This window comes from Manis pentadactyla, chromosome 11, assembly GCF_030020395.1.
Source record: "Manis pentadactyla isolate mManPen7 chromosome 11, mManPen7.hap1, whole genome shotgun sequence".
In the NCBI taxonomy this organism is placed as follows: Eukaryota; Metazoa; Chordata; class Mammalia; order Pholidota; family Manidae; genus Manis; species Manis pentadactyla.
The window spans coordinates 91,428,909-91,455,337 of NC_080029.1; the positions used below are offsets into that span (position 1 = coordinate 91,428,909).

At 48.4% G+C, this 26,429-nt stretch overlaps 1 protein-coding gene and 2 long non-coding RNA genes across 5 annotated transcripts in view; 1 reads left to right on the top strand and 2 right to left on the bottom strand.

Annotated features, from left to right (window-relative positions):
• PLA2G4E (phospholipase A2 group IVE) overlaps positions 1-4,582 on the bottom strand; it is a 32,884-nt gene extending 28,302 nt beyond the window's left edge. For all 3 annotated transcript variants that reach the window (XM_057488723.1, XM_036923759.2, XM_057488724.1), the window contains exon 1: positions 4,475-4,582. In XM_057488723.1, coding sequence (XP_057344706.1) covers positions 4,475-4,570 — 96 coding nt within the window. In that variant the 5' untranslated portion in view covers positions 4,571-4,582. The remainder of the gene's footprint in view (positions 1-4,474) is intronic.
• LOC130679571 (uncharacterized) lies at positions 366-12,500 on the top strand. Its single transcript, XR_008992575.1, has 2 exons — positions 366-3,606; positions 11,297-12,500. It is a non-coding gene; the product is annotated as an uncharacterized LOC130679571 (long non-coding RNA).
• An 11,066-nt stretch (positions 12,501-23,566) lies between these two features.
• LOC130679572 (uncharacterized) lies at positions 23,567-26,194 on the bottom strand. Its single transcript, XR_008992576.1, has 3 exons — positions 25,811-26,194; positions 25,384-25,671; positions 23,567-23,923 (listed from the first exon to the last, which is right to left on the bottom strand). It is a non-coding gene; the product is annotated as an uncharacterized LOC130679572 (long non-coding RNA).
• Positions 26,195-26,429: the final 235 nt, after the last annotated feature.

Consider the following 26,429-nt stretch of genomic DNA (forward strand, 5'->3'; position numbering starts at 1 on the left):
TATTATCAGAGATAATATGTTTGTATTAGCCAGCATCTATTGAACATTTATTATTTGCCAGATATTTCTCTTATATTTTCTAATTCTCATTAGATCTTTATGATAGAGGTATTCCTATCTTTTAAATTTTATTTATTTATTATTTTTTATTAAGGTATCATTGATATGCAATCTTGTGAAGGTTTCACATGAGCAACATTGTGGTTACAACATTTGCCTTTTTTTAAATTGAGATGTAGGTCACATATAATATTGCATTGGTTTTAGGTATACAACATGATGATCTGATATATATATATATATATATATATATATAGTGATATAATCAGCATAATAAGTTTAATTAACAACCATCACCTCCCATAGTTACAATTTTTTTCCTTGTCATGAGAACTGTTATTTTGATGTCTGTCCCTCCAGCCTCTTTTGGGGCTTCATTCTAACCAGCAATGATAGCACAAGGACTGAAGGATATTACTTAGTCCCTGAGATAGATATGTAGGTCACTGTTGGGGTTTTTTCCTCCTCTCTCCCCAACAGCTGCCTCAAAATCAGAACAGAAGCCAAAGTGACAGTGATATGTAGGTCTGAGGATTCCTTTTGTGAGATTAACAATATTAACAATGTTTGTGAAATATTGAGCATCTTGGTGGTCAATAACTTGCTCCAACAGGATTCTGTTTTGAGCTTTGTAAATTGGCCAAAGCCACACACACCACTTCTCTTCTGGCTCTGGGACTCTTTGGCCAGAGCCCCTCTCTGGGCACAGGAGCGCCTCATTTCTCACTCCGTACCTGTGCAGAGCGGCTGTCCTGGTCTGATCTGTGAGGAGGCAGGAGGCAGCTTTCATGCAGGAGAGCAGCTCTGGCAAAGCCTTTCCCCACTGGCCCACCTTCCTGAGGGCAACTGAAGTTCAAGTGCGGAGCTGCCAGAGGGTCATTTCCTGGTGCTGAAGGGCTGTGAACCAAGGGCCACGGTCCTTCTGACCATCACAGTCCTCCTCCAGTCTCTGGGAGGGGCTGCCCTCGGCCCTGCCTGGCTCCCTTGTGTGCTCTCTGAAAGCGCACGAGCATTCACAGCTTCCCAAAGGACCTCACTCGAGGTCTCCCTGCCTTCCAGGAAGAGTTCTCTGCTGTCATCTTACCTGTACCTTCCAGTGAGGTTGGCCATTTCTTCCTGCTCTAAATCAGCAACACCCACATCAGCTGCAGTCTGTTGAGTGTCTGCCATGTTTCATGTTGCATATATAATCCCTACATTTTCTCTTGCTCAATCCTTACAACACCCATAAAACAGTTAATAGCTTTACTTTACAGTTGGAGAATCTCAGCCTAAGACTTCTGAAACTGGGTGTTTTGCTAGAATCAGAGGAACCCAAGTCTGAATTCAAATCTAATTCTTTAGCCTGTGTTCGTACCTCCTACTATACCGTTGCCTTCCGTAAGAGCAGCCCTCGGCAAACAGGGAGACAGGGGTTGCTTGCCCTCATCTCTTCCTCAGTCTTTTCCTCCTAGAATCTATTTTCCCCAACAGATTCTTCTCACTCTGAATTCCTCTAAAGCCCCTAAATCTCCCCCAAACTCTGGTAGTCCTTTACTTTACAGGGCTCTTAACTAGGTACATGAATACCAACACATTCCATGAGCTTTCGTTTTTAAGCAGCCAGAGCACATCAGAGCCTAAGAGTTCTTAGACAAATTCCATTTTCCAGCAGCCACAAAGCGCTCCTTGGTGGTCTACCTTAAACCTCAAATCACACCTTCTGGCTCAGGAATTTGCAGGAGAGACCCAATTTCAAAGTGTTCTACAAAGTACTCAGATCTTGCCAGCAGAGAGACAGAACCTGGCAGGAGATCTGAGAGATGGCCCAGAGGGGCCGGGCTAGGAGGAAGGCAGTGGGAACATGGACTCAAGTCTCATGCCCAGATGATTCTAGGTACCAGGTCCATGAAAACGACCTCCTTGGGTTAATATGAATGTACATACTTTGCTCCTGGTATAATGAGCTCAACTGGAGTAGTGCTAGAGATAAACAAAACTTCATGGCCCCAGAGGTAATTGACAGACAATAAAAAATCCAGTAGAATAAAGTGCAATGTCTGTACTAGGCAGATGGGCAGAAACCAGTGAGATTATAGAACCCAAGTTTATGGGATAGCTTATGGTGTGGTAAAGGTTAAAAATTTTGGGGACTGGAACAAGCCCATCCCTAGGACAGGATGCCCTGGATAGGTATCAGGGTGAAATCAAAATATTTCATAGCAGGTGTGCCCAGGCCCTGTGCCAGCCAGACTGCAGCCCTGCAGCAGGAATGGGCATTAACCCTCTGGTGCATGGGAGCCCTGGAGAGTCCTGGAGTAAGGACCAGGGAGCACTCAGGGGGTTGGAGCTCAAGGCAGGAACTCTTTGGTAATCAGAGGCATATTTAACAAGCAGCACTGCTGTTTAGGGAGGACAGGCTGGATCAGGATTCTGGGAAGCCCTGTGAGAGAGAGGACTGCAGGCTGCAGACACGCACAGCTCCAGTACCCTCCCCTGGTCCCTGGAGCTGGCATTGCCAGACTCCATTTCCCTTCAAGACCTCCTCAGGACAGGGGGATCTTGCCAGCTCATGTGGAAAAGATGTAGCCCCTTAACTCTCAAGTTTGGCTATTACACAGTTCAGAATTACCCCTTCCCACCCCCAGCTCTGTAGATAGGACTTGGGCAGGGAGGTTGGGGGACACAGCTGTTACCCTCCTCTAGTGCGCCAGGTCCTGTGTTTGTTCTCACCTAATCCTCCAACCATACTCTGCATATTCTCACCCCTGCTTTGCAGAGAAGACTGGGTTTAGGGAGGTTGCATCTCTCACGGGGCCACACTGCCCAGAAGTGGCAGGGCCAGGACTGAGGAGCAGGTCTACCTTCTGGCAGCACACTTTCCATCCACCTGGAGGCTGGCTCTCACCCTGAATAACCGAACTATCTGAAAGCTTGCTCCAGACGCTAGACTAGCTAATAGCAAAGTCAGTAGAACCCTCAGCTCCCAATTTAGGGCTCTCCCTACACTCCAAGAATCTAGCTGTCACCGCAAATCAGTCAGAAACTGTTTAGTTACAGCTGGCCTCCCAGGTCGGGGTGGGTCTGATGTCCACCTTTGGCTAGGCATACCCTGACCAGCCCAGGCCACAAGCTCGGGGGTGCTGGAGAGGGGCAGACGGATCCCAGGGGGCCTGTGGGAACTCCCTCCCCAGGGCCTCCCAGGGCAGGCCCAGCTAGTGATGCCACCTCCTCCTCCCTGAGAGCTGGGTGTATCCATCAGGTCCTTGCGACAGCTGTGTCAGAGCTCAGACCAGCCTGCGGAGAGCTTCCAGGACGTGGGGGCCCTCCTTAAAAAGAGACCACTGGGATGGGAGCTCTATGGGACGGCAAACGATTCTCAGCTAGCCTGAGCAGCATCCCAGACCAGGGGTCACCTGGGGGGAGCTGCCGCGCTGTTCCTTCCTATCACACAGGCTAGGTGAGGGGCCAGGGCAGGAAGTCCCAGCACTGAGTCATGGACCCTCCAGGACCTGAGAGGAACAGGAGCAGCTCTCCATTGCCTTCCCCCTCCTTCCGATAAGCTCTGTCCCTTCCATGGAAGCTCTTTCCTGGCCCAGGTCCTGAGAGGCTCAGCAAGATCGGAGAGGAAGGAGCAAGTGCTGACCAGAGGCCCTTCTAGCCTCCCGAGCACTCTGGGGAGACACGGGCACAGCCCGGAAGGCAGTGTCCATCCCGGCCAGGGCAGCAGAACACCCAGTGCCGTGCAGCATGGAGGGCCCCCTCCGAGCTCCTCTCCCACCCCAAAGGGATGAGATGCTGCCAGGGCGTCTCTCATCTCATTCACGGATTTGGTGTGGGCTCAGGGGAGGCTCTGGGGAGGGGAATGAGGAAGAAGCTGCTGACAAGTCTTCCCCATGGCTTGCCCATGGCAAATTGGGAGATTGAGATAAAATAGGTAAGTCCATGCAGAGCTGGTCTGCTCCAGAGCCATGACCCCTGAACCTGGCTCTCCCTGTGAGGCCATGAGGAGTGTTATTTAGAGCCAGGAGTCTTGACAATAGACCAGATGGGAGGTTCTCTGCTGATGGTGACAGGCTGGCAATGCCACTGATCCTAACCAGACACCACACCATCCACTCACACCGCATGTCAGTCTAGGATGCACACAGGCATTAGTAAATGCCCGCTCACCACCAGGCTCAGCAATGCAGATCCACCCCTGGCAGTGCTGAACATGGTCTGACTGGGTGCTGGCCTGGCCCCAAGGTGGCCCTGAGCCACTCCGCGGCGCCTGTGGGTACCCTCCGCTGGGCCAGACCGCATCCCCAGGGGCTAGTTAGGGGCTGCCTGAGCGGCAGTGCTCCATGTGTATGGAGTCTACAAGCCCCTAGCCCTCCCCGAGTCTGTCTGGTGCCCTCAGCTTCTGCCGACCCACCTAGTGCTCCTCCCTCACCTCCAAGGTGCAGGTGGCTGAAGGCCGGCCATCTTCTGCTTGGCAAGGGTCTGGCAGGTAGTGGAAGCCCCAGGCGGGTATCTGCCTCGGTAGCATCGCACCAGCTCTCCAGCTGGGTGGCAAGATGGGGAATTTGTACTCTGACTCAGAGCTCCACCCTCTGGATGCCTCTTGGTAGTGGCTGGAATTACCTGGGGAGGAGTTAAGGTGAGCGGACAGATGGGGGCCCAGGCCTCGGCCTCTTACTATCAGGGACCCTCAGGTCTTCATATCTTAGAAATGCAGGGACCACAGGACTGTGGCCCTTGCGGTCAGCAATCTGCTCTCCCCAGAAGCTCACAACTACCCGGCTGTTCAAAGAAACAGTGAGTGGCGAGAAGAGGATGCTGGACCCTCACCACCTCAGGATTCGCCCAGCCGTGATTCGGAAAAACCCTCTCCAGCTTCTCGATATCATGGCTCAGAGACAGTCACCTGGGGGATGGTGTCCTCCCTCCTAATTCCACTTCGTTTCGGGACTCAAGTGCCCCAGGAGCTTTGGCAGGGACCTTAGTGGGCAGGGCCCATGGGAGGCAGAGACCACAGTTAGGGCTCCCAAAATTAGAGGAAGACAGAAAATAATTGCCTGATCATTGGTGAAGAGGGGGTCAAGGGCAAGTATCCCCTGTCCACAGCCCCCGCCGCCAGAAGGCCAGGAGGAGAGAGCATGTAACCAGCCCCTGCCTGTCAGTGCTTAGAGGATGCTCCTGCCCCACCCCGCTGATCCTATCTCTGCCCTGGTGGCTGGCTCATGCAGGGGCCTGGTGAGGTGGCTTCACCTGCTCAGCTGCCCAGCTGGCTATGCTGGAAGTTTCCTGCCTGAGCCATTGCCTGGGGCTCCACAACCGGCTTTTCTTGCCTACAGATTAAAGTTTTATGAAACTGAGGGTGAGAGCTGAACACAGGGCTGACTGGGCCCGAAAGCAGGGATGGAACTTGGTCACTGGCATCTGCAGGATCCCTTCCTGTAGCAGGTGGAGGCTTCCCCCTCTGCTCCCCTCTGCGTGCCAGGTCCCCCAGAGAGGGGGTGGGCCTTAGCCTCTACCCCTCCTTACTTGCACCCTTTTCTGCCCCCGCCATCTACCCTGCTGCTAAAGACCCAAACACAGCACCCACGTCCTTCAGCGGACTCCGCTAAATTCAACTTAGTTCACACACTTAGTGAGCACCTACTGTGTATGTACTACCAAGAGAGGAAATCCCAGGTTTGAAATGGCTGACAGTCCCAGCCAGGGAGCCTATGCGCAGAGGCCCAGAGGTCCCAGTCTCCTGTGGTAACGGGGGAGATCCTAGAAGGGTCATTACAAATCCTTCACATTTGTAGACTTCTTTGGTTTGGAGAGCTCTGTAAACAAGAGCTAATAACTGGCTAGGGAGCACAGAAGATGGAAAATGAATGTCAGCTGGGAAGGGAAAGTATGGATCTGAGAAAGCTTCATGGAGGAAGTGACATCTGTATTGAGTCTTGGAGGATGGATAGGATTTCAGCAGCTAATGATAGGTGGGAAAGGCATGATAGGAGGAAGGAATGGCCTAAGTGAGACTAGGGAGGCAGGACAGCAGGATATGCTCAGACATGCAAGTGGTCTGTTCAGAGTAGTGGGTTGTGTGGGAGGAGATATGGAGGGTGAACAGTGGATGGTGGCAGTTGGGCAGAGAGAAGCGAGGCTTTGTGAAGGAACAAATCTGGAATGATACATTAGGGCCCAATAGTTGTGACCCTCAAAGGCCATGCATTACATTTGAACTTATTCTCTAGGCACTGGGGAGCCATTGATGGTTTTTGAGCAGAAGAGTGACATGATTATAGCTGAACTTTTAGAAGGCAATGCTGATCAGTGCTGTAGGTAACCCAACCTACAGCACTCAGTATCCTGAAAGTGATGGGTGGGGGGTATGGAGAGGTCCAGGGGACCTCCTCCCTGAGGATCCCACCTATCTTCCCATCCCCTGCACTCCCTTCCCCTACCCACATCAAATAGGCTCTGGGCAAGCCCCAAACTCTAGATATTCCTCAAAGCTTGGCCCTTGATCCTCTTGTCCCTGAAGAAGCCCAGCAACAAACACTCCATCCCCACCCCTCTCCATCTCTCCTGGCAGAGCATGGAAAACCTAGGTCTCCAACCCTTGCATTTCCTCATCATCCATAAACTCCTCAGGGGACAGAGGACTGTGTGCGGCCCATGGAAAGTAGGCTGGAAAGGTGAGTGAGGAGCGCCAGGCAGAGGCAGTGCCCACATGCACCCCCTCCTCTAATCCAACATGCAATTTAAGCTGTAACAGTGTTCTTGGTATACAGCCAATGCTCCAAGTCGAGTCCCCTCTCTCGCTTGCACCCCTCACCCACCCAAGAGTTCCTTCATGTGGCATTTCCACTCTGCACAAAGTGGAAGGGACTGGGTTCCTTCCCCCCAACTACCCTCTGCTCCCTGATGAGCAGGAGCCTGAGACCTCCCCTGAAATCCCCAGCCTGTGTCCTCTGAGGCCCCCAGCTGTGACTGTGGTGGGGGCTTGTTAAAGGACTCTCCCTGAGCAGAGTGACCAGGACCAGCCTCTGGGCAGCAGCGCCCTGACCTCAGGTAAGTCAGCAGGAAGAGCACGTCCCTTCCTGTGGCTCAGCTTCACTGCCCCGCGAAGCCAGCAGGGATGAATTCCTCACCTCTCCTCATTCAGACCTTTGCCTCTCTCGGACTCATCCCACGCACACCTGCGGGTGGGTGAGCTTTGGAACCACCCCATTCAAACTGCCCTTCTCCTGCTCAAGTGCAGCTAATGCTTTTCCACTCATTGCCAATGGGTTCTGGATTCCAAAATCTTTCATACACCAAGTAGGGCCCAGAAACAACCCTTTGTATATAAGACATTTTAGAATATGATAAAGGAGCTTTTTCAAGTAGTGATGAAAAGATTAGAAAAACTAGCTTACCATTTGGAATAAAATAGTTAGATCCCAATTGCATAACTACACAAAGGTAAACTCCATAAAGATTAAATACCTAACCACTGAGATTAAAATATAGAAGATTTAAAATAATATTTTGGAGAATATTTTTGTAATATTGGGATGAGGAGGATCTTTGTAAATAAGGCACAAAACCTAGAAGCCCAGAGGGAAATATCACCAGACTTGAATATACAGAAAAGTAAAACTTCAGTAAAGCAAAAAGAGGCCATAAGCCCATTTACTTCCTCCTCTTAATAATTATCCATGGATATCAAAACCTACCCTTAAAAGACAACGGTAAAGAGGAGATTCTTGCCCTACCAGACACTAAGGTAAACTACAAAGCCACACTAACACAACAGTATGTTGTCGGTACAAGAACAGGCCCAAGGGAACAAAATAAAGGCGTCAGAGGCAGACCTGGACATTTAAGGGAACTTAATATATGATAAAATTGGTACTACAAAGCAATAGGAAAACAACAGACTGTTTAATAGATGGTATGGGCATGAGTGGCTCACTATATAGAGCAAATAAAACAGCATTCCCACTTATGCCATATAAAAAGATGGGTTGTAAATGGGATCAACACATGAAATGGAAAAATACAAAGTTAATAGAAGATAATGTAGAAGAATCTATATTTGATATGGGGACAAGAAGGATGTCTTAAACAACACTTAGAAACCATGAACCATAATGCAAAGCTTTCTAAATTTGGTTACATAAGAATAAAGAATTTCTCTCAACTAAGAATACAGAGAAAAGGTTAATAGCTGACAGAATGATAGCAGATATTTGCAGTGCATCTGAAAATCACCAAAAGATTCATATCTAGTATATACGAAGAATTCTTATGTAACCCACGAGAAAAGGGTAGCCATGCCAACATAAAAATGGACCGAAGATTTGAACCTGCAATTTATAGGCAGGAAACCCAAAAAGCTAATAGGCGGTTGAAGAGATGCTCAGAGTATTGGTAATGTGGAAAATGCAGAGGGAAATGCAATTTAAAACAAGATTTCCCTGCAGTTATTAAATTGGAAACACTGAGAAAGTTGGACACTGGTTGCCTTTTTATCAGGAGAGAATGGGAAGGAGATGTGGACACTGGGAAATAACAACCAATCCAGAAGGCAAATGCAGGGCTCACTGGATCAAGGAGGATGGCAGGGCATCATCCTCGGCTCTCTGCCCTCAGATGAAACATCTCCCTCCAGCTTTTCCCCAGCTTCACTGTCACAGCTCTAGTCCAAGCAGTTGTTTTCACTCATGTCAACTACTACATTTAGCCTAACTGGTCTCCCTGCCTCCTGTATGCCATTCTCTATGGAAGAGCACAAGGATCTCCACGCAACGTAAACCAGACTATGCAACTGCTCTGATCAAAACTCTCCCATGGCTTCTGGTTGCCCTCGCTTCTTGCCATGGCTCTGAAAGGTCCTGTGTGGTCTGGCTCCTCACTTCTGTTCTACTCTTTCCCACATGTACAAGTTCCAGTTATAGGTCCTCTATACCCCGAACACGCCAAATTCTTTCCCATGCCAGGGGATTTGCACCTACTGTGTTCTGGCCTGAAGTCTTCGACCCTAACTCTGTGCATAGCTTCTCTTTCTCATCCATCATGAATCTACTCTGAAATGTCTTCCCCAGCAGCTCCTCCCTGAACACCCTCCCTAACATGCACGCCTCTTGCCCACCTACTTGCTTCTGTGGCACTCTGATCATTACTTCAATTCAATTAAACTCAACCTCATTTATCATATCTTGAGTTACCTTTCATTTGTTTTTTGTGCCTCTTTCCACCAGACCATAACCCTGTCTGGCTGGGGACAGTCTTGTTCATCAGCTAGAAGCACCTAATGTGCATCTGTGAAGAACTAGTTAAATTAGTTATGGCATATTCACATGCCGGAATATACCACAGATGTCAAAGAGCATGACGTTGCTAATATTTATTGAATGTTTACAAAGTGACAAGGACTATTCTATGTATTTTATATTACCTTTGCAGTAGATACTATTATTATCTCATTGTAAATAAGAATTGAGACATGGAGAGGGTAAGTAGGTTGCTCAGGGTCATGATGATTAGTGACAGGGCTGAGTGACAAGCCACTCTGGTCCCAGAACTTCTGACTCTAACCACCACACACTCAGCCTCTCAGAAGATTTTACTGTCCTGGAAAATTGGGATTCTCTATTATGTTTTTAAAGGCTTTATTGTGCTCCTATGTTCCTTGATAAATAAAGTTCAATTTCTAAAACAACAAGGAGTAAGTACAGTTTTCACAACATCAAGTAAAACAAACATTGTACTCTCCAAATAGGGGAGATGAAAAAATTAACCGCTTAAGTTAATATTGTCCAGATATTGCAACTTCTGGCCAACAAACTAGACATGGCTCTATTTCATGATGACAAGATACAAAATAAGCATAAATATGAAAGAAAGGACCTTCATCCCAATGTAGGTAATACTTATATTCTTGGTACTGTTGATCTGTCTCACAAATGTTTTCCATCCTTCTTCTTTATATTTATAACAAGATATTAAGGTCTAGCTCAGTGCTTTGCATTCTCAAGACTGCCTAGAGTCCTTTCTACACCATGTTTACTCTTGGTCGCTGATCAGCTTTGTGAGGATGCCACTGCCATTGTCTCAAACCTGACTGAATGGTGGGATAGTTGGATAAGGGTCTACACTTTCAGTGTCATAGGCCTGGGTTTGAATACTGGTTCTGCTCCATATTAGCTGCATGAATTTGGGTAAATTAATCCCTCTGAGCCTGAGTTACTTCATCTGTAAAATGGGTGCATAATAATTCCTACATTTAGGGTAGTTGTGAAAACTAAATGAGATAAAGGTCCCAATGGCTGACCTTAGTGATGGGCTCACCACAAGAAGTGTGGTGGCAGGACTGAAACACCAGAGACACCACGGCCTCATACCTGCTCAAGAAGCTTACAGTCTAAGTTGGATGAGACAGGAAGGTCACCAAATGGCCTTAGGATGATCATGGCACATGCGAGGAGAGGTGTAAAAACATGCTGCTCAGAGAGCATGGCCACCAGGGCTGGGAAGATCAGAAGAAGCTGCCTGGTGTAGAAAGAACTTGAACTTGCCTTTGAAGGAAGGGTAGGGATTTGATGAATGAAGAAACAGCAAAGAATATTTTTGTCAGCGGAGTTGGCATGAGCAAAGGTATGAAGACTCAGAAAGGAGTGCAACAATCACACTCTTTCTTTTGTTGTCAGTGGTAACTCATGGGAGGTTTTTGAGCAGAGAGTGTTTAAGAAAGATTGCAAATCCCACTCCTAATGGTAGAACATGTGATTATCAGCATGTGTGGTTTGGGTGAGCTGGCAGGCAGGCATGCCTCCTCCATCAGCCCAGTGTGGCTCCTTGGAGCAAGACATGACCTTCAAAAGGCCCCTGATAAATGCCTCTACCTCTTCACCTGTGAGAAATCGGGGTGGGGAGTAGGGTGTGTGTGCGTGTGTGTCTCATCCCGTCAGGCTGTCCTGTGGGCTCCCAGTGCCCTTGGGCCATGCAGACCCTGCCTCAGGGTCTCCAGCTGTCACTCTAGGCCCAAGGGGAATGAGCTTGGGAAAGATAAATCTGCATGTCTGTGGAGGAGGAGGGGGAATCTGGAGCAGGGCTGGACAAGTCGGAGCAAGATGGTGGGAGGCAGGGCTGCAGACTCCATCCACCTTCTCACTTCACCTCCGTTAGGCAGGCCAGGCCAGGGCAGGGTCCTGCCCATCTGTATTTAGGTTGGGCTAAGCCTACACAGGCAGACATCACCTTTCTTTTGGCTGCTTTACAGGGACGGCAGGGCCTCTAGCTGGACGTGAGGCTGGATACTAACAGAGGCTGCCCTGGGCAGCAGTCACCTGACCATGAAGGCTGCGCAGAGCCAGGTGCCAGCTGCAGATGACACCGCGAAACAGCAGCAGCTGACACTCCATCAGTGGAGAACATGCCCTGAGCACCCACCACATGCCAGCCCTGGGTCCTGACCCTGGAGAAATGGATTCTGAACAGACTTCTTTCAAGTAAGGACTCCTTCATTAGGAAATAACCTTTCCTGAGAATCAAAGATTGACCAAGGATTTAAAAAAAAGGATGAAATGTAAACATTTTAACCTGTGCAATTTTGTTTCATGTTTTTGTCCCTGTAATCCTTACCATCCTTTCTTTCCTCAGACTCAGCCCTGGACTCTACTGCCCTGAGAAAGAAAGCTATCTTCAAAATACAAAGTGAAACAGAAGTTAAATCTTGGCTTCTGGAATTTTCTAGGCCTCAGTTTTCCTGTAAATAATAGATATGGAAAAATACTTAGGCAGTATTTCTCCTACTGTAAAAACCAATCAGACCTAGCCCTGCCACGCACAGGCATTTACTCAAGAGGAATGAAACTTCCCATCTCTGCTGCCAACACCACCTGATGTGTGGGAGCTGGCGGGGCTGTGTGATTCCACAGAGAGAGCTCCTCCTCCGCGTGATGGGCATTGGCGGACTGCCTCATGGGATGTTGAATGTTTGGTAAGCTGATCATTTGGTAAGTTGACTTTCTCCTTTAAAAATCAACTTTAGTGAGGTATAATTTTAAAAAATAAAATGCACCCATATGATGGATGAATTTTGACAAATACATACAATGTCAACACCACCCAAATCAAGACCTAGGTCACTTCTGTCACCCCCCAGGAGTTGCCTCGCAGCCCTTTGAGGTCAATCTGTCCCCTTTCCCTGGGACCTCAGGGAACCACTGATCTGTTTTCTGTCCCTGTAGATTATATGTGTCTTTCTGGAATTTCACATACATGTATTCATAGTGTTCAGTCTTTTGTGGATGACTTCTTTTGCTTAACATAAGGGTTTGAGACTTACACGTGTTGTACTGAGTTTGGTCTTTTTCATTGCTGTATAGTACTGCATTGCAAAAAGATTACAGTTTGTTTATTCAGTCATCAGCTGAGGGACAAAGCTGAATGCAATTTTTAGCAATTATAAATAAAGCTGCTATAAACATTTACATACAGGACTATGTTTCATTTCTCTTGGGCAACTATCCACGAGTGGCATGGCTAGAGAGCTAGTGTGATATCCTATCTGGGCTCATAGTCCCAGGACCCTTTTTGGAGGCCCCTATCCTTGGCACTCTCCTCTCTCCCCGTTTCTCCCCTTTCCGTTTTTACCTCTCCCCTCAGCCTTCTCTTTGTCCTGTTGGCTCCCCCTTTTGCCTTCAGCATCCCACACTCCTCTTGGGCCAAGCCTGAGGAAGCCACAGGGCAGATGGGGGCAGTGCCGAGCCCCTGGCTTCTCCCAGAGAGGGGTAGGGGGACAAGCAGCCCTCACTTTTCTTGGTCCAAAGCTGGCTGTCCAGGCACCCCCCCACAAACTCTGCCAAGTCTCCTGGCACTAGCTCCTCAGCCAGAGCACCAGGGGGGACTCCTAGATTCCAAAGGGTAGAGGGGTATCTTCTAGCAAAGTTCAGCTCTGGGGTAATTTTTCAGGACTCTGTTTGTCCTGCTGCTATTGTTTTAAGATCTCTACTGCTGGTTCTAGCCTACCCCATTCACGGGTCTGCCTTTTGATGAATCTGGGTCCAGCCAAGTTCTAGCGGAGGGATATAATTCCCCACGGTTGCATCTGGCTAAAGCCCCTGAGCCAAGATTCTGCAGTCACTTCCTGAAAGTGCTGCCCCCATCTCTCAGGACAGGGGAGTGGGGGCGGGGCAGTGCTGGCCTGGGAGGGTCTATGAGCAGGAGATGCCTCCACACCACATCCTGGGTTTCACTGGGACCAGCAGAGCTGAGGAAAGCCTTGGCTCCCTATTGTTTTCAAGGTCAGTGTCCACTCGTGTTCAGGAAGGCAGTGGTGTGGTGGCGGAGCACTGGCCTCCAGTTCGAGTTCTACCATGTGATACAAAACAAATGGCTTCTTCTCTCTCTCTAAACCTCACTTTCCTCTTCTGTAAAATGGGAGGTTGGACTAGGGGAGTCCAGAATCCTAGGAGTGGGGCCTGGCACCTATCTCTTCATCATGTCAAGTGAGTCTGAGACACAGCCACTGTGAGACCATGGAGCCGGGTGGCCTCAGAGTCCTCTCTTGCTGCTGACTTCTGGCATCTGGCCTGCCTGCTGCCCACTGAGGCTGTACCATGCTTGGGCATCAGCTCAGAATGAGAATAAATGGGGGGTTCCCAGGGCCCTTCTGAGTAAGATATGACAGATACCAAACTGTACCAACAGTGTGTCTGATGCCAGAAAGGAGGAATAGCCAAGGATATAGCCAGGAAAGAGTTAAAAGGGACTAGAAATGGGCTTTTATTTGGTGAGCAGGTTGGGAGACCTTATGAGGAGGGCATGGGGTGGAAGGGTGGGAGACAGAGCTTGTGGCCTGTTCTCTGCAGGATCCAGAGCTGGCGACTTCTGTCCCGCAGCTGTCCACCACTTTGGAGGTGTGTGCAGGTGTGTGTACAAGCACTAGGAGGGGGAGCACACCTGCTCTCTCTTATCAGGGGAAGAAGCAGCTGAGCTCTCACTGGAGAATAAAGTCCTGTTGTACCAAACTGGACTAGCATCAACCGACACTTGGAGGGCCTGGAATGTGACCCAAAGACCAACTTCCACTGTCCCCACAAGCCTCAGGCATGCTCACCCTGCCAGAGTCCAGACGTATGACAGCCATGCCACTGGTTTGGGCAAAATACCCTGAGGAGTTTTTACTGATATTTGGTTGGTTTGAGGTAGTGGTCAGGGTTGGAGTTGAAGGACTGGCCCCGAGGAAGCTGAGTGGCTGAGCTGGCTCTCTGCCCAGGGGTGACTTGTGGGAGGCCCCCTGCACCTGGCTGCCTGCCCCCTTCTGCCCCCGTCCACCTCCTTACAAGGCTCTGTCTGCTTGGCAGGACTGGGCCCGGAGCAGAGCTGCCTGGACGCACTGGGGCAAAGGGCACTCTGGGCGTCCCAGTGGGTGGGTGGGGCCGGCCTGGCTGACGCTGCCATTGGGTTGGTGTAGTCTAGGCAGAGCACGGGCGAGGCTGAGAAAGGGGTGGCCCAAGCCCAGCAGGCAGAAGCGGGTCTCAGGTCTGTGAGGAGCAGAGGGTGGGAGCCACCCTGGAGCCCTCTCCCAACCTGTCTCCAGCAGTCTGGGGAAGGCCGCCTCCTGCTCTTGGCTGGGGCCTGCTGAGGGGCTGGGCTCGGGCCTTGGGTCCTGTCGCCTTCTCCTGCCAAGTGCAAGCAGCACCTGCCTCTTCCCTCCGCACACCTCTGCCTGTAGGGTTGTGGTGGGTGGGAGTAGAGGGTTCCAGTCCTCTTTCTGGCGATGCAGATCTTCAGAAGGAAAGACTCAGGATTCTAAGAGGACAGACTTCACCCACTGTCGTACTGGCCTGGAGCCCTCAGCTCCACTGGCTGCAAAAAATAGACACATTTGAGTGTGACAACCAACCAGGTGGCCCAGGACTGAGGGATTTCCTGGGACAAGGGGCTTCCAGTGCTAAAACTAGAGTCTCAGGCAAACTAGGATGATTGGCTACTCTGTTTCAAACTTTCCTTGAAAATGTTTTTTGAAGCAGAGACATACCTGGTATGTCAGACCTGGGATTTAAAATTATTTATATTTATAACTATTTATAATTTCTCCTAGGCTTTATAGTTACTTGAGGCAAATTAATTTGATTATTTTTTTATTTTATTTTAGAGTATATGGATAAAATCTGTTTGGGACAATTCTAAGTATTCAAAACAATTCTGAGGTTAAGGGGTGACTGAGCCTGTGCATGGGATCCTGGTGTGCGGACATAAGGATCCCCAGCATCCCTTGCCCTTTCCTCTGATAAGAGAACACCCTGTTCATTAGGGATCTTATGGAACATTCCTCAAAGGTGGGCACCTGACTAGTCCAGCCAGGCGGCATCCCCAGGCCCTTAGACCCGGTGATTGGTTAAAGAACAATCTGATCTCCTCCCCCTCCTCCTCCTTTATTCTTTCTAATATTATATGGGTGAAGAGAGGGAGATACATTAGAGAGAGAGAGGGAAAGAGAGAGATTCTTTTCTCTGGATTATGAACTTTAAAGACACAAAGTTTGAGGCATGGCTGGTCATCTTTGTCACCACATGGAAGGACTTAGGACTCAGCCTAAGAAATGAAGCTGACATAGAAAAAGGTAAAGTTGAGAGAAGGGGAGAAAGAAAAAGTTCTAGGACATGATCTGGACTTCTAGATCCAGCTATGCCTGAAGCCCACATATCCCTTGGACTTTCCGTTGATATGAGACGATGAAGGCATTTCCCCCACCTACACCCTTACACTTATGTGGATTCAGCTTTAGTTACTCTGTCATGTGTGGCTGAAGGAATTCTGACTAATACACCTGGCGACCACTTCAGTGGCAGGTCTCCACTTGGAGCTCTCCAGCTGGGAGCAGGCAGGGGAGGATTACCCAGCGTTGTCCTCGCCTGTGTCCTGAGCTGAGTCCCCTATGCTGTTAGAGCAGGGAAACCATGTCTCCTCCGGAACACATCTAGGGTGAGAGGCTCTCTTCTGTGCTTTTATTTTCAGGAGCCTTTTGGGGGCATATTGGGGCAGGACTCTTCCAAGTTCCTTCTCTCATCTGCCCCAGTCCCCACCCCCTTATTTCGTGGATCTGCTGGGGTCTCTTGTTGGTCCTTAACTGTGGAAGTCAACACTGTAATACACCCACCTCCCACTCACATACCTTACTGCCTTTGTGATAGCCCCAGCATAGATCAAGTCTCTCCCATGGCTTGAATCATTCCATTTCAACACCCAGTGAACTCGGGTGGAGGAAGAACCGGTCATTGTCCCTGCCTAGTGCCTGGAGAGGGGAGGCTCACTCCTGCCCCCCAGGTGGGGGTGGAGAGGAGCAGCCATCCTCTCGGAAAGTAAGGCTGACTTGAGGTAAGGGAAAGGCAGGCAGGATGGGACGGGCTGGGGAGATAAGGCACAGGAAGAAGTAGGTGGCAGAAAGGCCAGGAGGAAATAGAAATCATATCCTATGCAATCAGGATAAGGATTCACAAATGAGCTCAACACTTGAATTTCAGGGTAATCCTTTAACCCAAAGACATCCAGCAGGAGAGAATGGGAGAAGCAAAGCGGGGTGGGGCAACTTGGGGACAAAGAGATTGCCTTTCTGTCCAGACAAATACAACAGCCTCCCAGAAAAGCATACCTTTTCCACTTAGCTTTCTATGTGAATTTCTCCTTTTGAAAAATGTATCAAGCAATATTTAGATGTACAAAATGTATAGAGAATAATAAAATGAACACCCGTGAATCCACTACCCAGCTTAAAAAATAAAACATAGTAACAGAGTGGAGGGCCTCTTGGGCACCCTCCCTGATCATCCCCCTCTCCCCGTTCCTAGGGGTAATCATGAACCTGAATTCATAGCTGACACTCCCTTGCATTTCTTCATTCTTTTTCTACATACGTATGTATTTCTAAGCTCTATTTGGTATTAGTTTGCATGTTTTAAATTTCATATAAATGATTTCACATAAACGATATGTATTTTGCAGTAAACTTGGGTTTTTGTTTCCCACTAGATACTGTTTATAGGATTCATCTGTATGGGTAAGTATAGATGTGGCTCATTCACTTTCGTAGCTGTAAACTGTATTTATCCACTTTTGTGTGGTGGACATTTAAGCTATTTCTAAGAATTTTTGCTGTTACTATATTTTATCAATTATAAGGCATGCATCTTTTCCCCCATTTTAAAATCTCTGAATTAAGGTATACTTACTAAAAATGATATGTAATACTTTAACTGGTGATGTTTTCCATTAGTGAATGATATCTTATATTCAATGAAAAATGGTACAAACAAAACTATTGTGAGATTTCTTCTGAGTGTGTTTCTTTTAGTGTATTTATCCCTGAATCTAAAAATTGCTAGCTTCTAAGGCATATTATCACCAATTTTTACACTTTGTTGGTAAGATATAAATTGGCATAAGCCTTTTGGAGTGCAATTTGGTAATCTTTATTAATATGTAAAACTTCATGGCCTTTGACCCAGCAATTTTATTTCAAGGAATTTATTGTACATAAACTCTTGCACACATCCTCAGAGATGTTTAATTGAGCATTATTCCTGTAACTACTTTTTATTTTTGTTGTGGTTTGTTGATTTGGCTCACAAGATCTATGTCTTAGAAGTCGCTGATGGCTTGGGGGAGCAGTCACCTCCTTCCCAATATGGCATTTGGGTCTTGGACATTGTGAATGGAGGAGGACAGCTCTCTTTCTTAGGAATCTAGTTGCATCCATAAATGTATGTAAGAGCAGAGAAGCCTCCTGGGGTAAAAAAGAGGTTGGGACCCTGACCCCTTCCCACTGGGGATTTAACTTACATACATATGATGAACTGAAGAGATTCTTAAGGGACACACTGAGGTCAGATGGCAAGGAAGGACAATGGGAGGCCCATAGAAGAAACGTGTGCCATAAGGATGAGGGAAGGCTGGACTGGTATCTTGTACTCAGTATCAGGGCTTAGCTTATTGGAAGATAAGGCCCAGAGATAATGATGAAAAATGGAAAATGTATTCATTCACCTTTCTACCATGGGTCTATTTTGGGGGAATGGGTTCCTTGTGTGTGTGTATTGACAAAGCCATATCATTACCAGGTGCCACTTGGTAACCAGGTGACTTTGCTGGGGGACTCTCCTTGTCCTGACAGGGTAGGTGCATTCCTTCCTTGGAGCAATTAGCAGACATGCTTCTGCAGAGAAGTCTAGAGTTAGCAGATGAGTGATGGAAGCTGCCTCGTGGACAAGGATGACAACCCCGTGAGTTCCCCAGGCTAGCTGGAGGGAAATCTTGGGGAAAACCTGAATTCTCTGCTAACCTGGCAAATGAGGAGAGAGGAATCATTGTAACTTGGATATTGATAACATGTTTTCTAGGCTTCTGAGTAATATTTGTAGCATCAAAAGTCAGAAACAACATAGATAATATATATGATGGTATGTTGTAGCTATTCTTTCAAATTGTTTTTTTTTAGTGGCAGTGGAAAATGATCACTATTTGCTGTTAGGTGGAAAGGACAAGTTTTACAATATGAGCTCAATTTTAATGTATAAACATAAACAATATATAAACAAAACAGATATCTGTGTACATTTGTGCCTAGAAAAAAGACTGAAAGGAAATGGATTAAGGGTTCAAGAAGTTACTCTGAGGAGATTATTGGGAATGTTTATTTTCTTTATTAAACTTAAAATTTTTTCTAATGTCTATACTGAACATATATTACATGCTCCTTATAGTCAGAAAAACCAATTTTTTAAAAGAGCAAAATTATTATATTAATAGATAAAAATTATTATATGTTAAGTAAATTATTATATGTTAAATAAATAAATAATTTTAAAATTTTTTGAAAAGGGAAAGAAAAATAGTGTGGATTTCATGCCTACTATGAGCCAGGCCACCATGACAGATATTTATATGTGTCAACTCTGTATAAAGTACACAGGCATATTCTCTCATGCTCGTTCTCTGAGAGTAGCAGGAGGCCCTGCGTGAGAACAGGGTCCGCCTCATGTGCTGGAAGGCCCTCTCCCCCTCCCTCCACGCAGCTTGCCCACTGCTCGCCATCTGGATCTTTCTCTTTCCCGCAGCTGTAACATCCACACGGGGCCAAGGCAGGGCAAGCCCATGACTCACTGAAACCTTGATTGCAGCTGATACCAGAGCCCAGGACAGCAGGGTCTTGAAACTGCTGAACTTGGAAGCTAACTTTGGGGATGACAGGGGCTGTCAAGCTCAGACAAGGATGAGACTGACGTTGTGTCACACCTGATGGTGGAAGTGGGGTCTTTGTGGGTGTGTAGATTTTACCTGAGTGTTAGAAAGAACTTTGGTCACTTGGGAGATGTTTTCACTGCTAGAATTATTCAAGGGGTGCCTGCCTGGGAGGCACAGAAGAGATCCCTCTACTGGGCAAGAGGCTGCTCTAGAATGCATGTGATCTGTTTCAGCTTTGAGATTCTAGTACTCCTATCTGGCCAGGCCCGTGATCCAGGGGACAGTTTGCTTGAAGCACCTATGAGAGAGGCCTACTGAAGGTCAGGCCAACCTTCATTGCCTAACATGCAAGTGACCCCAGTGGTGAGAAATTCACTAGGCGGGGAGGAAAGTGCTGGGCAGGGCCAGCTTGGCCTTGTGAGGGAGATACTAGGGGACAGCGGGCCTTTGGGCCCCAACAAGTCAGGTCAGTGGATGGGCAACTACTCTACCTTTCTCAGACCTCGAAACTCACCTGGCAGGGCAACTTTGAAAGAAACACGCAACCTTTGTCCTGCATGATTCTCACCACCCACGACATATCCTCACAAATGGCAGGTACTGAGGTAGCACCTGTGGCATAGATGTGACGGGTACCAAAAAACATCAAACAAACCAGCTCCGAACCAAAGAGGCCGCTGACAGAATGCTTATAACACCAGAATTCCACAGACTAGTTGGAGACAACACCCACACAGACAAATGCAGAGGAAAGAAAAGGGCTTTGGAGTCAGAGGCTTGAATTCCTATCCCGGCTGTGAAGCTTACTAGCCAGGTAACATTAGGCAATTACTCTACCTCTCTGATACTTATTTTCCTAATCTGCAGAATAGACGTAAGTGCATCTGTTTTGCATGGTTGTTGTAAAGACTAGAGATTATTCACATATATACATGTTTTTAGTATTTTGGCTATGGGACAAATAAACTGGGAAGAGCTACCTATAATTATGTAAATTTAAAAGGCCAAGTACCTAACGGTGGTTATGGGCTGGAGAAGTCTGGGAAAGCTTTGTTCAATGATGGCCATGATCTTGGAGCACCTACTAAGTGCTAGGCATTATGCTGTAGGCTCTGGGTGTCAAAATAGATGTGGTACCTGCTTTTGTGGAACTTCCAGTGAAGTAGGGTTGATAGGCAATGAACAAATAAATAAAAAGCAATTTATAATCATTAATTGTGATGAGTATTTTCAAGGCAAAGAACAGGGTGCTATAAGAGACCCTAACAGAGGGTACCTGATTTTGATTGGGGGAGGAGTCAGAGATGACCTCTCGGAGGAAGCAGACTTTAAGCTAGACCTAAAGGAAGGTTTGCATTATCCCCACATGGGCCGTAGGCACAGTACGTGCGAGGTGCGAAGAGGTGGTAAACGCTTGTGTGTTTAGGAACTGAACATGTGTGTCTGGGGCACCATGAGTTAAGGAGTGATAGGATGAGAAATGTCTGGGAAGCTGGGCAGTTGACTGGATCACATGAGGCCTTGAAAGATTTGGTAAGGGTTTGGTATTTTATCTCAAGGGATTGGATGTCATTGATGGTTATTAAGCAGAGAAGTGATGTGAATCAGATCCCTGACTGCTGCATGGGGAATGGATGGGGCGAGACTGGAGATGCAGCAGTTCAGATGGGAATGAATGGTGATTTAGGCCAGGGTGAGGGGCAGAGAAGGGGAGTAGCAATGGGATTCAAGAGGCATTTCAGGGTAGAGTGTGACGATGGGGTAGATATGGGGGACGGGGCTGAAGATATCCATTGGCTTCAGGAACCTGGCAGGAGAAGGTGTAATCCACAGGGTGGACTCGAAGGGAAATCCATCAAGTACCCAGAGGAGGGCAGGTGGGGAGAGCCTGGGGAACTGAGCCTTGAACTGGACCTAAAATGGGTGCCAGATTAGGAAAGGCAGCAGGACAGAGAGCATTCCAGGAGAGGGAGCAGCAGAATCTGGGGGGGTGGGGAGTGGGAATGAGCTTGCCTCATGCACGTGGGCAGCTCAGGGTAGGGTGAAACCTGCCAGGAGGGCCACAGGGTGTGCAACAGGAGCAGGGAAGGAGCCAGGTGGGGTCTGACTGGACCAAGCCTCTGGGGCCGGGCGGAGGTCTCAGCCTTGATGTCAGAGATGATGCGAAGCTGTATAGGCTCTTAGCCCAGCAGCCCGCCAGCCAGCCGGGCAGGCAGCTCCCATCACTCAACATTCCAGGTCTGTGCCAGGGGCTGTGGACACAAATAAGCAGCCACAGAGCTTGTGCTGCCTGAAAATATTTATGGACAACCTATTCTGACCAGAGTATGGGACGTTTATAGAGAAAGTCTCTGAGCTCCCAGGACACCAGCTTCTCCTTGGCTTCTTTTCAGCCTCCTTGGCCGCTCCTTCTTAGTCTTTGATGGCTCTTCTGCCGCCACCAGCTACCTAGAAGGTGGAGACAGGAGGGCACAGACTCCTGCCTCTTCCCTTCTGTTTCTTCACCCCACCCTTTGGAGATCTCATCCAGCTCCGTGGCTTTAAAAACCATCTGTATTCCGCTTTATTTTTCAAATCGATTATCTCCTGAGTCCCGACTTGTATTTTCAACTCCCCACCTGACATCTCCAGTTGGATATATAACAGACTTCTCAAATTTAAGATGTCCAAGACAGAAAGCTCTGTCCCCTTCCCTCTCAACCCATTTCTACCTTGGTGTTCTCAGTGGGGTGAGGAGTACCTCCCAGTTATTAAGGCAAAACCTAGGTGGCATCTTTGATTTCTCATTCCATGTCCAATCTACCAGCAAGTCCTGTAAATTTGGCGTACAGAAAAATCCACGATCTGTCTACTCCTACCAGCCACCACTACCACCCTGATCAAGCCACTGCTGTTTCCTCCTGGGCTCAGCAAAGGTCTCCTCACTTGGCCGCCTGTTTTCCCGCTTGTCCCGCAGGCAGTCCATTTTCCGCAGACCAAAAGTGGTCTGTGTAAAACACAAAGCGGGTAAAGTCTGTGGCAGATTAAAACCCTCCAGTGGCTCCCCACTGCTTCAGAACAACACCAAAGCTGCTTGAGGCGGCATCTGGGCCATATGAGGCTCTGACCTCCTCTTCTCCCACTGACTTCTTCCTCTCTGCCCCTGCTGCACTCTGCTCCCCAGACACATTAGTTTTCTCTTTGTTTCTAGAACAGACCAACCCTGTGCCCACCTCACAGCCCTTGCACTTTGAATTTGTTCTCTCTGGAACATTTTTCCATGAGTCTTATGATCATCCAGATCTTGGTTCAAATGTCACCATCCTGTCTGATGTCTCCACCCTGCTGCCAGTCACTATCACATATTTTGCCCTGACATCTTTGACATAGAAATACTCCTTTATTTACTTATTGTCTATCTCCCCCATTAGGATGTAAATTTCAAGAGAGCTGGAACTTGCCTGACCTGCTCAGTGCTCTATCTCCCACACCTAGAACAACACTAGGTGCCCAGTGAGAGCTCAATAAATATTTGTTCAATGAATGAATAAATGCTTCCTGTGTGGTTCCTGGTCTTCTTGAGATGCAACAAACCACAGGAAGTTACCCAAGAATACAGGGCAGGAGATGGTAACTCTGAGAACTGATACACAGCTGATCTGATAAACTGATTCTTGCTGAATGACAATATACTACCCAGTAATGCCTCTAGTGGGGCCTACAAGGCAAAGGTGTAACCCACAGGTGGTTCTGGGGGGAAAGCTTTCAAGGACCAAAATGAAAGGCAAATGAGGAGCTATATGAAGGCTGGTGGGTCCTTGTGCTTTCCTCAAAATTTTCCACGTGAGTAGTTGAGGCCTCCTGTCAGCAGATGCACACACAGCCTCCCTGGCCAAGCACCCCACCTCACCCACTAAACCTCCCTAACATCGCCCCCGTCCTGCAGAGCTGACTGTGATTCTTGTTCAGATATTTCATTAAGGGAATGACTAATTGACCAGCTTCTGTGAAATTCCATGGAAATTTCCAAAAATAAAGCATCTATAAAAACTCTGACATTTCACCATAACTCTTAATAAACTATAATACCGGCATACCATGGAATATTATTCAGCCATTAAAGTGACAATTATGAAGTTCAAGTTCAACTTAGAAAACATTCATGACTATAATTTTAGGTTCAGACAAAAAGCCTGGTATAGGACTGGTAAAAATAATTTAAGTGTAGCTATCTCAACATTATCTGAGGAGAAAAGAGACTGAAAGGGAATAGTTATAATAAGGAGTTAATGGGATTATTGGGGGGATTTTTCCTTTTTGTTCTCAAACATTTTTTGAAATTGTGTTTACATATTAAGAAATGAAAATGTTAAGATTAAATACAATGTCTTTGTGTGGTTTCCTCTGTTCCAACTCTGTGGCCTTTCTGCTTGTCCCTCAAGCAGCGGAACAAGACAAGGTGCTGTCTTGTTACCCAGCCTCATTCCTGAACCATGTCAGGCATGGGGCTGATGGGGGCCGAAGGGAAAAAATAATCATAAAATCATACCAACAGCAACAGCAACTTTGCTCTAACTTCCTATGCTCCAGGTGCTCTGCTGAGCACATTATTAAGTCTTCACATCATTTTCTCCCCGTGAGTGAAAAAGCAAGACTGAAGAGGGTCAGGAACTGGCTTGAGGTCACAGGGCTGGCAAATGGCAGAGAAAGGTGTCGAACCCTGGCCTGTGTCCACAGCGCATGCTCTGAACCATGCTAGTTAAGACAACGCTCGTACAAATACTGAACCACCGTGTTTCACTTTGTCACGTTTAGACCGGCTACCTCTAAGTGTGAGTCAGGAGGCCTCTGATGCCAGGCAGGCAGGGGGCAGGCCCCCAGCCTCCCTAGCAGGACGAGAGCCGGTGCACCCACCCTGCGGCATAAGAGGAGCAGGCCTGGCCCACTAGAGCACGGCGACTTCTGGAAAGGAGACAGAGTCTGGAGCAGGAAGGGGGCTGGGCTGCAGGAAGGGTGGGAAAATGTGGGGCAGGCTTCTCAAGGGGTGCACCGGGGCAGACTCCCAGTTACTGTTTCCTTGTGACTCTGAGGGGACTCCCGAGCAGGGGCCCTGGCACTTCCCTGTGGGGTCAGCCTGGTCAAGGGATTGAGCAGTGTCCTCAGGGGGACTCGGCAGGCCCCAGCCGCCCTCAGTTACCTTGTATGGCAGACACTGGGTTGACCGCTGCAGCTAGGAGATGGGACCTTCAGGGCCCAGGCAAGGTGGCCGCATGATTAGGCCCAGGATGGACTCACCACGCCAGAGCCAGACACAGGGTGAAGCAGGGACAGAAGGGCCCATAGGAGGCTAGGGACCATGGCCAGTGCGGCCTGGGAGCAAGGCCCAGGCCCACAGAAGGAGGCGGCTTGCCCCCTGCAGGGCTCAGCCTGGCCCTGCTGGGGGCCCACAGCAGAGGGCGCAGGAACATTGCTCCAGAGGAAACGCTGGGCGAGGCAGGCAGGACCCATGATAAGTACCTAAAGACCCTTTGATTTTTGTTGCCACCAAAGTTACCAGATGGGACTTGGTTACTCAGGGTTTTCTCTTCACTAACCAATGGGTGGGGTCCATGCGAAGACCAAGCAGTACTTTGTCTCCAACTCCCTCAGAGTTGCATGCGATTGCATTTGCCACCCTGCCCACCACTGTGCTAGGCTGCAAGGCTTGAGCTTCCATGACTCTCTAGAGCCTGCTAGGGCGGCACAGGCAGGGCCCCACCCACCCTCACCCACCCTCCTCAGCATGGCATTGATAGAAATCTCTTCCATCTTCAGGGCTCCTGGGGACTAGTGGTGTGACCTTCACCTCTCTAAGCTGCAGTTTCTTCTTGAGATGGAGATACTGATCCCTCCCTAGCAGAGTGCTGGGCACAGAGAACTCACTCAATGGCAGGTCGTCACTGTTTTAGTTTAAGCTAGGAGGCAGATAAGGACAGGTGGGTGATGAGGGTGTGGGGGGAGGGACCCCTCTAGGAAAGGAAGGAATGATCAAAAACACAACCACTTAATGTTTAACCCTGCAGCTGCCACACAGGTGATATTATTCAGGGTCAGGGACATGAGGGTAGATTTAAGGGGCCAGGAGCCCTCCCCCCAGGAACACAGACATACCTGAGAGCCCCCCAGGGCTGTGGGAAGTGGAGGCGGGAGGTTGGGAATTCCCAGGGCCTGTGCCCGCTCCGAGTCACTGGCACTTCTTTCTGACCTGCCATCTTCTTTGGCCCCTTGTAGACTCTGTGGGACAAACACATCGGTTCCCAGGCCAGGACAGTCTGCCGAGGCCCGGAGAGTCATCTGGGCCCCGTGCGCCTCCGTGGGGGTCAGGGCGGGCTGTGGGGGCCTGCGGCTAGTCCTTAGCAGTGAGGCATCCAGACGTCCTCGTAAAATTTCAAGGCAGTTCTGCAAAAATGTGAGAGCGACCCCACTGGATTCCCCTGAAGATAAATATGCCTGATGAATTATTAAGGAGGTGAAGGAAGTCAGGGCTTAGTTAAAGGACTCTGGCATCGCAGTGAATATTTTAAAAACCTCGGTCTACTCTGGACAGAAAACGTTCTTGTGCTGTGTGTAAAGTAGCAGCGATCTAGAATTACGCTCAGCTCCTGCCGAGCAGCTTTTGGCTGAGGGAGGCCCGCATTGCATTTCCAAGCCTGAGATCCAGGTTCAGAGATAGCTCCTCACTGCTAGGAAGCTATTTTTAAATGAGTGAAATTCAGTATGTCAGTGGGGAGGACGGGAGGAAAGAGGGCTGCATGAAGGGCTGAGGCCGCCAGGCCCCTCGTGAAAGCTCACCTTCCTGAGAGGGCGGGGGAGCTGCTCCCCGGCTCTTGGCTGGCACCCCCAGAGCTCTCTTTTGAGCCCTGGAAATAAATACCTGGCTGGTGTTTGGGGCTGTTAGAGGGGGCCACAGGCCGGAGGAGAATTTAATATGCAGTCTGCCTCTCATTTCAGTCCTTTTTTTGGCTTAACAGATGCTGTCTGTGTCTGGCAACTTTAAGAGAATGCATCATAATTCCATGGTAAAAACAGAAATGCAAAAAAAAAAAAGTCCTCTTTGTATTCTGCCTACAAGTGTTTTCAAGAGTATTCAAAACGTTCATCTTTCCATCTCCCCATGTGTTGGCTTTGAGTGATCCAGCATCCTCTTTAGCTGGGGA